This window comes from Notothenia rossii (assembly GCF_949606895.1).
Source record: "Notothenia rossii genome assembly, chromosome: 3".
NCBI classification, from domain to species: Eukaryota; Metazoa; Chordata; class Actinopteri; order Perciformes; family Nototheniidae; genus Notothenia; species Notothenia rossii.
This window is the reverse complement of record NC_136901.1, coordinates 93,897-107,363: the sequence shown is the minus strand read 5'-3', so window position 1 is coordinate 107,363 and position 13,467 is coordinate 93,897. Positions and strand designations below refer to the sequence as shown.

General features: G+C 45.6%; 1 protein-coding gene across 1 annotated transcript in view; it reads left to right on the top strand.

Moving 5' to 3' along the window:
* Positions 1-738: 738 nt before the first annotated feature.
* vps16 (VPS16 core subunit of CORVET and HOPS complexes) overlaps positions 739-13,467 on the top strand; it is a 40,078-nt gene continuing 27,349 nt past the window's right edge. Inside the window, exons 1-4 of the mRNA XM_079669770.1 lie at positions 739-923; positions 1,196-1,284; positions 11,389-11,480; positions 12,061-12,189. Coding sequence (XP_079525896.1) covers positions 874-923; positions 1,196-1,284; positions 11,389-11,480; positions 12,061-12,189 — 360 coding nt within the window. The 5' untranslated portion in view covers positions 739-873. The remainder of the gene's footprint in view (positions 924-1,195; positions 1,285-11,388; positions 11,481-12,060; positions 12,190-13,467) is intronic.

The window sequence follows — 13,467 nt, the reverse complement described above, 5'->3', positions numbered from 1 at the left end:
TTCAGTTATACATCTAGGATGTTATCTATGATGTTATCTATGATGTAGTGGTTCTATAGAAACACAAACAGGAAATGAGTTTAGAGCTGAAAGGGTTAACTGCTGCAGCGGGGGGGGTCACCATGACGACGGGCGGGTCTGTTTGTGTGTGTAGAGAGGGGGGGATCCTTCCAGATGACTTCACCTCACAAACATGAGACCCAGATCCTCCCCCCTTTACTCCCCCTCCCTTTACTCCCAGAACTTATACATGATACAATGTAACTCTTTCTTTAACACTAGTTCCTAACCCATATATATATATTGTTCCCATAGTGTTGTTAGTATGATGGTTCCTCAGTGGTTCCTCAGTGGTTCCTCAGTGGTTCCCCAGTGGCTCGTGCTTCCACAGATGACATGTTTTTATGGATGGACTTCAGATATTCATTGTTATCAGGATGTTAAGAGCATTCCATGGAATATAACAAGTGTATCTTGAGCCGGTTTCTCAAACTTACCTACCCCACCTTTAAGTTATGTTTTATTTGTTATGTTTTATACATTTTAATACTTTTACATCTCATAAGGCTGACAATGTTTAAAATAAAAACCCTATTCCTATTTGTATATAATATATATTTATTTTAATATAATAAAAGGGAATATTTGAACAACATATTCCTGACTGTTACTCTTCTATGACCCACACAGGCCTCCAGGCGGCGCTGCTGTCTCTGCTGTGTTTATCACAGAAGAAGAAGAAGAAGAAGAAGCAGCTGCGGGTCATGTGATCTGTCTTTAGCAGCAGCGGATCAGCTGACTGCTGCTGCGGTTTATAAAACCATTAAATAATCTTTAATATTCTTTAATAATCTCTAATCTAAACCTGGAGACATGTCGTTCATCACGGCCAACTGGAACCCGCTGGGAGAGGCTTTCTACCGGTCAGTGTGTTCCGCTTTACACCGGCTTACCTCCTGTAGCTGCTAGCTCCTGTAGCAACATGCTAACTGTGTGTGTGTGTGTGTGTGTGTGTGTGTGTGTGTGTGTGTGTGTGTGTGTGTGTGTGTGTGTGTGTGTGTGTGTGTGTGTGTGTGTGTGTGTGTGTGTGTGTGTGTGTGTGTGTGTGTGTGTGTGTGTGTGTGTGTGTGTGTGTGTGTGTGTGTGTGTGTGTGTGTGTGTGTGTGTGTGTGTGTGTGTGTGTGTGTGTGTGTAGTAAGACGGAGCTGTATGAGATGTCCTGGTCTCTGAGGGACGGACTGAGAGACAGTCTGGTTGCTGCAGCGCCGTATGGAGGACCTATAGGTGACACACACACACACACACACACACACACACACACACACACTGCCCATGTGGGGATTGTCCACTGTACTGAATATATGTAAGTCGCTTTGGATAAAAGCGAAGTGACATGTAATGTAATATACACACACTGAGACGCACACCAACTCTCTAGATTAGATTAATTTATTGTTATTACAAAAATGCAAGCACAGTGTAATGAAATTTAAGGAGGGTCTAACCAGAATGCAAAACAGTCAGTTATATACACAATTATCAGAAGTATATACAAAATAAATGATACGAAAATAAAGGTAAATAGATGGGAAATGTATAAATAAGAATAAATACAGTGAATACAGAATTGCGCTTCAGCACAGCACACGACAACAACTAGGCAGTCTGGGACAGCGTGGGGTTCATTGTCAGCAGCAGGGATGGGTACCGAGAACCGGTACTAAGTCAATACCGGTACCTGATTGGACGGTATCGGTATACCGTTAAGCCGCTGGACAAACGATGCTGCTATCGGTATATCTGTTACGTCTACTTCCTTAGTTTAACTTTAAACCATTCTGGTTGGTTGGGAACCCTCATCCCGTGTGATGTATCCGGTTTGAGACCCCTCTGATTGGCCACTGTAAATGCCCCTCGTCATGTCTCTCAACAGCGCTCTTATTATTGTTGTGAGACTCCCGCAGGCATGGCGGACAGAGCGAAGCGATCGAAGGTCTGGGTGCACTTTTAAAAAATGTAGTGGCGATAGTGAAAGGTGCAATCTATGTACTCACTTAGTTGCTTGTAAAGGGGGTGACACAAGCAACTTAATGAAGCATTTGCAAACGAGACACTCATTTACTCTAAAACGGCGCTAGCGATACTGCTAGTGCTAATAGTGCTAGCGGGCTTCAGCCGCGCCGTGTGTAAATGTGACCTGAGCGAAGGCTCGCAGGCAGGTTAGCTGCTGCGCACGGGTAATATGTTTTGTTTACCTGAGTGCAGTCTTGCAGGCACATCGCCTTGTCTTTTTTTAGTTTATTAAAACCAAATTATTGAAAAGTATCGAAAAATACCGATAAGCAGTACCGGTACCAGTATCGATAAAATCCTAAAGATACCCATCCCTAGCAGTCTGACTGCTGAAGGGAAGAAGCTGTGCGTGGTCCTGTTTGTTCTACCCGGGAGGCTGCGGTAGCGTGTCCCAGAGCGGGTGCCACGCAGGGGGATAAACAGTGTATGGTTCAATCAATCAATCAATGTTTATTTATATAGCCCAATATCACAAATGTTACATTTGTCTCAGTGGACTTCACAGTTTGTACAGAATATCAGTATGACAATACGACACCCTCTGTCCTTAGACCCTCTGTCCTTAGACCCTCTGTCCTTAGACCCTCACATCGTACAAGGAAAAACTTCCAGAGAAAACCCCACAGTTTAAAGGGGAACATGGAGAAACCTCAGGGAGAGCAACAGAGGAGGGATCCCTCTCCCAGGACGGACAGACGTGCAATATATGCCGTGTGTAAATTGAAAAGATAATACATTTGCAACATAGGTAGACCGAATGTTTGGAAATGCATGTGTGTATAATAGGAAGATGAATCCACAAGGATATCCATCCAGGACTTATGATCCACGACTCAAGATCTAGGACTCGCGATCCATGACACAGGACCTGGGATGGGATAGGGATGTCCCGATCACCTTTTTTTGCTCCCGATCCGATCATTTGATTTTGACAATTTGCCGATACCGATTTTTCCCGATCCGATCTTTATGCAATGCATTAAGAGAAAAAAAAGCAAAAAAGCATTCGAGTTGTCCCTTAAGGTTTTTTTTTAATTTAAATTGGATATTCTATCCAACATGGATATGCTTCTTTCTTTCACAGCAGCATTGGATCAGTTCAGTTGTGCAGCATTGGATCCAAACAAAGCTTATCAGTACTCGTTAGCTTACTGCTACAATTAGACACTGCGCCCACTCTGTTGCCAGATTTGAAAGAAATAAGCAGGTCTATGAAAACAAGCCCCAAAGAAGCAACACACATGATGTGTAATTTGAAACCAAAACTAAGGCCTCAGGATGACTTTAAGACTTGAGACTAACCCTAACCCTAACCCCTAACCCTAACCCTCGGGACATCTCTACCGCAGGATCATCCATGACTCCGGATCCCGGCGTATATAGACACCAAAAAGAAAGAAATTTGGGGAAGCTGGGTTAATCGGAACATGAGAGTACACAGGTATAGACAGAGAGAAGGAAGAAGTAAGATGTCCCCGACAAACTAAGCCTATATCAGCAAAACTAGGGGCTGAATCTAATCAGCCCTAACTATAAGCTTTATCAAAAAGGAAGGTCTTAAGCGCACTCTTAAAAACGGATAGGGTGTCTGCCGTCCGAACACAAACTGGAAGCTGATTCCACAAAAGTGGAGCTTGATAAGAAAAGGCTCTGGCTCCCATTGTACTTTTAGAGACTCTAGGAACAACCAACAACCCTGCATTCTTGGAACGCAATGCCCTAGTAGGACAATAGGGTATAATGACTTCTTTAAGGTAAGATGGTGCCTGCCCATTAAGGGCTTTGTAGGCGAGAAGAAGAATTTTAAATGCTATCCTGTGTTCTATAGGGAGCCAGTGTAAGGCAGCCAGAACAGGAGTAATGTTGTCCCTTTTCCTAACTCTGGTTAGTACACGAGCTGCAGCATTTTGAATCAGCTGAAGCGACTTGACTGACTTCTTGGTACACCCTGATAATAAGGAGTTACAATAATCCAGCCTTGAAGTAACAAATGCATGGACTAGTTTCTCTGCATCGTTTTGAGGCAAGATATGCCTGATTTTTGCAATGTTACGTAGATGGAAGTAGGCGGTCCTTGAAATTGATTTTATGTGGGTGTTAAAGGATAAATCCTGATCAAATATAACACCAAGATTCCTTACAGTCTCACTGGAGGTCAAATGAATGCCATCCATAGTTAATATATCTTTAGATAATTTGTTTCGTAGATTCTTCGGGCCAAGTACAATAACTACAGTTTTGGTCGTGTTTAACATCAACATTTTTAAGTTCATCCACGTTTTTAAGTCCTTGAGGCAGTCTTGAATTTTATTTAGATGATTAATTTCATCAGGCTTGATTGATAAATATAGTTGAGTATCATCCGCATAACAATGAAAGTTTACAGAATGATTCCTTATAATATTGCCTAACGGAAGCATATATAGGGTGAACAAAATAGGTCCAAGCACTGAGCCCTGTGGCACTCCATGGCTAACTTTGGTTTGCGTGGAAGATTCATCGTTGACACGTTCAAACTGAGAGCGTTCAGATAGATAGGACCTAAACCAGCCTAAAGCAGTTCCCTGTATGCCAACTAAGTGCTCTAGTCTTTGCAATAGGATATCATGGTCGATAGTATCAAATGCAGCACTAAGATCGAGCAAGACAAGAATAGAGACAAGTCCCTGGTCTGAGGCTATTAGAAGGTCATTTGTGACTTCAACCAGAGCTGTCTCTGTGCTATGTTGTGTTCTAAAGCCAGACTGAACATCTTTAAATAAATCATAGTTTTTTAAGTAATCACACAGCTGTTTTGCGACTGCTTTCTCAAGAATGTTTGAGAGGAACGGAAGATTAGAAATAGGTCTATAGTTGGCTAAAACCTCTGGATCGAGGTTGTGCTTTTTAAGAAGCGGTTTTATCACTGCTACTTTGAATGATTGTGGAACATAGCCTGATAATAAAGACATATTCATAATATTTAATAAAGAAGTGCTAATTAATGGAAAAACTTCTTTTAACAGCTTAGTTGGAATCGGGTCTAAGATACACGTTGATGGTTTAGAAGAGAGAATCATTGAATTTAATTGTTCAAGGTTTATGGCTGAAAAGCATTCTAGTTTACTATCTAGTGTAATATTAGAACTTACGTTTGCGGGAGCTGTTGATAACACTATACTGGTCAAAGGCAAGAGGTCATTGATTTTGTTTCTAAGAGTAACAATTTTATCGTTAAAAAAGCACATCAAATCATTGCTACTGAGTGCTATGGGAATAGAAGGCTCAGTCGAGCTGTGGCTCTCTGTCAGCCTGGCTACAGTGCTGAAAAGAAATCTTGCATTATTCTCATCTATTAATGAAGAGTAGTATGCTGCTCTCGCTTTACGCAGTGCTTTCTTATATTCATTGAGAGTAATATGCCAAATTAAACGAGATTCTTCAAGTTCAGTGGAACGCCATATCCTTTCAAGTTGTCTCGACTTTTGCTTTATTTTGCGGGTTTGGGCATTATGCCATGGAGCTAATCTATGTTGTTTGATTTTCTTCTTTTTCAAAGGAGCAACAGAGTCTAATTTTATTCGCAGCGCATCTGTAGCACTATCAACAACATGATCAATTTGGGGTGGTGTACATTTTGTATAAGTTTCCTCCCCTACATGCAGACATGCTATCGAGTTAAGTATTGGTGGAATCTCTTCCTTAAATGTGTCTATAGCACTAACAGATAGGTTTCTGCTGCAGGAGCTTTTGGCTAATGCTTTGTAGTCTAGTAACAGTACTTCAAAAGTTACTAAGAAATGGTCGGATAAAGCAGGATTATGCGGTTCGACTAATAGTTGCTCAATTTCAATACCATAAGTCAGAACAAGGTCAAGAGTGTGATTATAGCAGTGGGTTGGTTTATTTACACTCTGACAGAAACCAACAGAATCTAATATAGAGTTAAATGCAACAGTGAGGCTATTTGTATCATCGTCAACATGAATATTAAAGTCACCTACGATAATTACTTTATCTGTTTTAAGAACCAAAGCTGATAAAAACTCAGAGAATTCTGATAAGAATTCTGAATAAGGACCTGGTGCACGGTACACTGTAACAAATAAGATTGGCTGCAAAGTTTTCCAGGTCGGATGCGTAAGACTAAAAACGAGGCTTTCAAAGGAGGTATAATTTAATTTTTGTTTAGTATTGATAAGTAAACTTGAGTCAAAGAATGCTGCACCTCCTCGGCCCGTGCCTCGGGCAATATGAGTATTGATATGGCTGGGTGGAGTGGCCTCATTTATGCTGACATATTCTTCATGTCTCAACCAAGTTTCAGTGAGACAGAATATATCAATATTATAATCTGATATTAAATCATTTACCAGTATTGCTTTAGATGCTAGAGATCTTATGTTTAAGAGACCACATTTAATCTTCCTGTTTTGTTGCACTGTAGTAGTTGTTACATTTACTTTGATTAGGTTATTATGTATGACACCTCTATTAGGTTTTACCTTAAATTGTCCTTGGGCAGACACACACACCGTTAATATTGGGTATTTTATTGGGGTCGGGATTCCTATGGATGACTGTCTAGGAGAGAGCGCAGAGAAGCGTGTAAGACTCCGCCTCCTGGTCTCAACTCCAGTTTGTCATGGATTAAGTCCACAGAGCCCTGAAATGTTTGCCGAAATGAGATCTGCACCTTCCAAAGTTTGATGAATGCCGTCTCTCTTAATCAGACCAGGTTTTCCCCAGAAGGCTGTCCAATTATTCACGAAGCCCACATTGTTTGCTGGGCACCACCAAGACAACCAGCGCTGAAATTATGACATGCGGCTATACATGTCATCATTGATCAAATTGGGGAGGGGACCAGAGAAGATTACGGTGTCCGACATTGTTTTAGCATAACTACACACCGACGCCACATTAAGTTTGGTGCATTCTGATTGGCGTAAACGAACATCATTACCACCGACGTGAATAACAATCCTACTGTATTTACGTTTATTTTTAGCCAGCAGTCTAAGATGCGCCTCAACGTCGCCCGCTCTGGCCCCCGGAATGCATGTGACTGTGGACGCTTCGGTCTCTAAACTCACGTGTCTCATAATAGAGCTACCAATAACCAGAGTTGGCTTCTCAGCGGGTGTCTCGCTGAGTGGGGAATATCTGTTAGATACGTGAACGGGTTGGTGGGGACCTGCGGGTTTCGCGTTATGCCCCTTCTGAACAGTCACCCATTCTCCCTGCTGCTCGGGAGTTGCCGGGGGACGGCTAAGAGGAGCTACCTTTTGCCGGTCCGCACCGGCTAACATGGGCTTTACTGTAGCTGAGTTACTTTCTAAGATGCGGAGCCGGGCTTCTATGGCTATGATTCCCGCCTCCAACCTAACAACTATACTACATTTAACACATGTATCGGTACCAGTAAAGGAGGTAGGGGAGTAACCAAACATGAGACAGTTAGAGCAGGAAATAGCACCCGAGGGTGGGGAAAGAGCCATGGCTAGCTATCAAGCTAAAGTAGCTACCGTTAGCAAACCCGAAAAGAGTGTAGGCAACTGTGGAGTTACAGTCGCTAAGAGAAGGAGAGTTGTGAGTGCTTAAGCTGTAGTAACGTGTGATTACAACGTCAGGCAGTTGCCGTGATCAAGAGTTTTAAAACGATCGATTAAGTTAAGAAAATAAGCTATCAGCAACAGAACAGGCACACGGGATACCCGGAGATGACAACAACAACCGGAAGTTACAACATGCTTACCGCAATAGTGGTCCGTCTGTGTTTGTTCCTTTTGAAGTCCACAATGACCTCTTTCATCTTCTTGGTGTTGAGAGCCAGGTTGTTGTTAGCGCACCACTCTGCCAGATGCTCAACCTCTTCCCTGTATGCCGTCTTGTCATTGTTGCTGACAAGCCCGACCACTGTAGTGTCGTCTGCAAACTTAACGATGGTGTTTGAGCCATGTACAGGTTTGCAGTCATGTGTGAAGAGGGAATATAGGAGGGGACTTAACACACAGCCCTGTGGGAGACCAGTGCTAAGGATGAGATTAGAGGATGTGAGCTTGTCTATTCTAACATGCTGGGGTCTGTTTGTGAGAAAGTCCAGTATCCAGTTGCAGAGGGAGGGGTCGATGCCAAGGTCACTGAGCTTGGTAATCAGTTTGGAAGGAATCATGTTGTTAAATGCCGAGCTAAAGTCAATGAACAGGAATCGTACGTATGTGTTGCTCTGATCCAGATGGTAGAGGGCAGGGTCTAGTGCTGTGGAGATGGCGCCATCCGTACTCCTGTTCTGACGATAGGCAAACTGGTAGGGGTCAAGTGTGGGTGGGAGGTATGATTTTAAGCCGAGCCCAGGACCAGCTTCTCGAAACACTTCATGATGGTCGATGTAAGTGCCACGGGTCGGTAGTCGTTAAGGCTTGTTGGAGAGGCGTGCTTGGGAACAGGCAAAATGGAGGTGTATTTGAAGCACGTGGGGACTTTTGCCTGGGCCAAGGACAGGTTAAAGATGTCAGTCAGGACCCTGGTCAGCTGCTCAGCACAAGTACACTGTCCGGGGATGCCATCGGGGCCAGCGGCCTTACGTGTGTTTGTCCTGCTCAGTTCAGCATGCACATCTGTGGTGGGGGGTGTGAGAGGCAGATGGTCTGCAGGGAGAGTGGCCCTAGTGGCTACCTCATGATTGACCCTGTCAAAATGAGCATACAAATAATTAAGCTCATCTGGAAGAGAGGGGTCAGTGGAGGGGTGGGAGGCCCGGGTGGGTTTGAAATCTGTGATGGTCTGTAACCCCTGCCACATACGTCGGGGGTCAGAGGTGTTATAGTGCTTCTCAATCTTTAGCTTGTGGCAGTGCTTCGCCCTTTTGATGCCCCGTTTCAGCTCAACCCTGGCTAGACGGTAGTCCTGCGCGTCTCCTGACCTGAAGGCGGTGTCACGTGCCTTCAGCAGTTGGCGGACCCGCCCATCCATCCATGGGTTCTGATTAGGGAATATTTTGATCTGTTTGGTGGTGGTGACATTACTGATGTAGGTGTGGATGCAATCCAAAACAGAAGAGGTGTATGCATCAATAGAGGTTTCTCAATACTCAAATTTCCCCTCCTCGACCCCTATCCTCGTTACTTAGTCCCGCCCACAGGAGATGTCGAGGAGGGGAACCGAGGAGAGAGGAGTGGAAGCAGCAGGCGGTTAGAGAAATGAGAACTCCTCTCCTCTGAGCGGTCATTTTAAAGAGACGTCCATTAGTGATGACAGGAGGCACAGCAGCCCTCTGTCTGATGGACAGATGTGTTCATGACCACTTATATATTTACTTTGATTCATTCACAGTGCGGTACAATGAGACAATAACAGGCAACAGACACACACACACACACACACACACACACACACACACACACACACACACACACACACACACACACACACACACACACACACATATTTATATAAATATATACAATTTCAGAATCAAACAAGTATGAGAGCACTCTCATAATAACGTAACACAATCAGAGACTGGATATATCCCCCCCCCCGTCTGTCCACCGCATCTACACCCTGTACCACACACACCTATACACTGTACCACACACACCTACACCCTGTACCACACACACCTACACACTGTACCACACACACACCTACACCCTGTACCACACACACCTACACACTGTACCACACACACACCTACACACTGTACCACACACACACCTACACACTGTACCACACACACACCTACACACTGTACCACACACACACCTACACACTGTACCACACACACACCTACACACTGTACCACACACACCTACACACTGTACCACACACACACCTACACACTGTACCACACACACAGCTCATTGCAGATACAGAGAGTAGGTCTGTTACACTGAGTGATATATATTATACACACTGCTCTGCTTTCTGCACGGACCTCTCAGCTGTTCTCTCTGGAAACATTGCGATGAGAGCAGTTAATAAAATAATATCCAGACGATGCATGCAGAGCTGTGATTGGCTGAGATCAGTCCGGCCGTGCGTCACGACTCCACCGTTCCCGGAAATGCATCCGTGGAATAGCCGTGGAGGACCCATCAGAGTCTCCTCGGTTAGAGCTCCTCCAGAGAGCCTCCTCTCTCCTCTCTCCTCTCTCCTCTCTCCTCTCTCCTCGGTTATAGCTCCTCCAGAGAGCCTCCTCTCTCCTCTCCTCTCTCCTCTCTCCTCTCTCCTCTCTCCTCGGTTAGAGCTCCTCCAGAGAGCCTCCTCTCTCCTCTCCTCTCTCCTCTCTCCTCTCTCCTCGGTTATAGCTCCTCCAGAGAGCCTCCTCTCTCCTCTCCTCTCTCCTCTCTCCTCTCTCCTCTCTCCTCGGTTATAGCTCCTCCAGAGAGCCTCCTCTCTCCTCTCCTCTCTCCTCTCTCCTCTCTCCTCGGTTAGAGCTCCTCCAGAGAGCCTCCTCTCTCCTCTCTCCTCTCTCCTCTCTCCTCGGTTATAGCTCCTCCAGAGAGCCTCCTCTCTCCTCTCTCCTCTCTCCTCGGTTATAGCTCCTCCAGAGAGCCTCCTCTCTCCTCTCCTCTCTCCTCTCTCCTCTCTCCTCGGTTAGAGCTCCTCCAGAGAGCCTCCTCTCTCCTCTCTCCTCTCTCCTCTCTCCTCTCTCCTCTCTCCTCTCTCCTCGGTTAGAGCTCCTCCAGAGAGCCTCCTCCACGCTCGATCCTCGGTCCTCGAAGTGCATTTAGAGAAATGAGATGTCCTTCAACATGGCGCGCTGAAATTCATTTCCGGGTCACTACCAGAGGACCGAGGAGGGGAAATTTGAGTATTGAGAAACCTCTGATGTCTACTTGGGAATCCATAGTGGCAGTTACAGCGAAGTTGTTCCAGTTGGTGATGTGAAGCTGATGCTGTAAATTGGACTCTGCTCCCTCAGGCCAGACTTTCACTTTCTTGACCGAGGGCTTGACTCGTCTGATAAGGGGGTGGGATTTGAGTAGAAGGAACAGTGGGATATGGTCTGACTGACCCAGATGGGGGAGAGGGAGAGCCTTATATGCATCTTTGATATTGGTATATAAATGATCCAGGGTCTTATCTCCTCTTGTGGGACATGAGACATGTTGGTGGAATTTGGGGAGAACAGTGTTTAGGTTGGAGTGATTGAAATCTCCAGCAATGATGAAGACAGACTCCGGGTGTAATGTCTGTTGCATGCTAATGGTTAACTGTCTAACTGTCTGTCTCACCGGTCTCTCTCTAACTGTCTGTCTCACCGGTCTCTCTCCACCTGTCTGTCTCACCGGTCTCTCTCCACCTGTCTGTCTCACCTGTCTCTCTCAGCTCTCCTCAGAGAACCTCATAGACGTTCCCCGAGTTCTCGTCCTCAGCTGGAGATTTATTCTGCGTCTGGAGTCTCCATCGCCAGCTTCCCGGTAAACACCTGTCTGTCTCCCACCTGTCTCCCACCTGTCTCTCACCTGTCTCTCATCTGTCTCTCATCTGTCTCTCACCTGTCTCTCTCCTGTCTCTCACCTTTCTCTCTCCTGTCTCCCACCTTTCTCTCTCCTGTCTCCCACCTGTCTCTCACCTGTCTGTCTCCCACCTGTCTCTCACCTGTCTGTCTCTCATCTGTCTCTCTCCTGTCTCCCACCTGTATCTCACCTGTCTGTCTCTCATCTGTCTCTCTCCTGTCTGTCACCTGTCTGTCTCCCACCTGTCTCTCACCTGTCTCCCACCTGTCTGTCTCTCACCTGTCTCTCATCTGTCTCTCACCTGTCTGTCTCTCACCTGTCTCCCACATGTCTGTCTCTCACCTGTCTCCCACATGTCTGTCTCTCACCTGTCTCTCACCTGTCTGTCTCTCACCTGTCTCCCACCTGTCTGTCTCTCACCTGTCTCCCACATGTCTGTCTCTCACCTGTCTCTCACCTGTCTGTCTCCCACTTGTCTCCCACATGTCTGTCTCTCACCTGTTTCCCACCTGTCTCTCACCTGTCTCTCACCTGTCTCCAGTGGAAGAGTGGTCCAGTGGTCCAGGTGGGCTGGACGGTGAGTGATGAGCTGCTATTGGTTCAGGAGGACGGATCGGTTCTGACCTACGACGTCTTCGGGACCTTCAAGAGACACTTCAGCATGGGACAGGTAACTAGTCCTTAACAAGTCTTTAACGAGCCCTTAATGTGTCCTTAACGAGCCATTACCTTCCGCAGGAAGTGGACCGGTCAGAGCATCCAGTCCATCCCCAAAATAAAAACATTTTGTAGACCCTATCCCTCCGTAGTCTTTCAAGTAGGAGGCGTTCTCCTCCTGGTTTGCAGGCACTCGGCCGGTCCACACACAGGCATGAAAAAAATCTTTCAAAGCTTCACTTGAATGGGGTGATGTAGAAGATTTTTAATCTTTGCCAAACTGCATTGTGGGGAGCGGAGCATGGCTTTGCAAGCATCGTGAGCATCAAAAGTTGAGCAATGTTCAACTTTTGATGCTCCCGATGCTTGCGAAGCTGGATTCAGCCAATCAAATCCTGATTATGAAAATCCCGCCAGTACAAGCGCTAGAGCCAATCAAACCGCGTGCAAGCTGGGAGAGCCAGACCGCAGTTCATTTCCTCATATTCCAAACGAGATATTACGGTAGCAAATCACCCGGTTCTTTACGACCGGAACTATTTACCGGGATACAAACCGGAGGAACCAGGCATGGAGGGAGGGGGCAGAGACAGTGGGTGAAACTGGTATGTTTTCGCCTGTTTGGAGAGTTTATATCCAGTTTACTTCTTTTTAACATTGCTATTGCTTTGTATGTCGGGGGCGGGACATTCATGTGATTGGTTGTTGGTCGCGTTGCTCTCAAAAAATCGCCAAGCTTCAGACACGCCCAGCATCAAGATTTTTCAAGATTTTTTTCATGCCTGTGTGTGGACGGGCCGACTGTGTGAATTATATATATATTAAATAATGATGATGATGATGATGATGATGATGAATGCATTACCACTAAAATACAGCAACACATCTTTGACTCATGTCGTTTATAACTGCACTATTAACATTATTACCTTTGTCTGTGCTAAGTAACCTGTCCAGGAAACATGGCCATGTACAGTAGGGTGAGACAGGTACTTTGTGGATGTACAGTAGGGTGAGACAGGTACTTTGTGGATGTACAGTAGGGTGAGGCAGGTACTTTGTGGATGTACAGTAGGGTGAGGCAGGTACTTTGTGGATGTACAGTAGGGTGAGACAGGTACTTTGTGGATGTACAGTAGGGTGAGGCAGGTACTTTGTGGATGTACAGTAGGGTGAGACAGGTACTTTGTGGATGTACAGTAGGGTGAGGCAGGTACTTTGTGGATGTACAGTAGGGTGAGGCAGGTACTTTGTGGATGTACAGTAGGGTGAGGCAGGTACTTTGTGGATG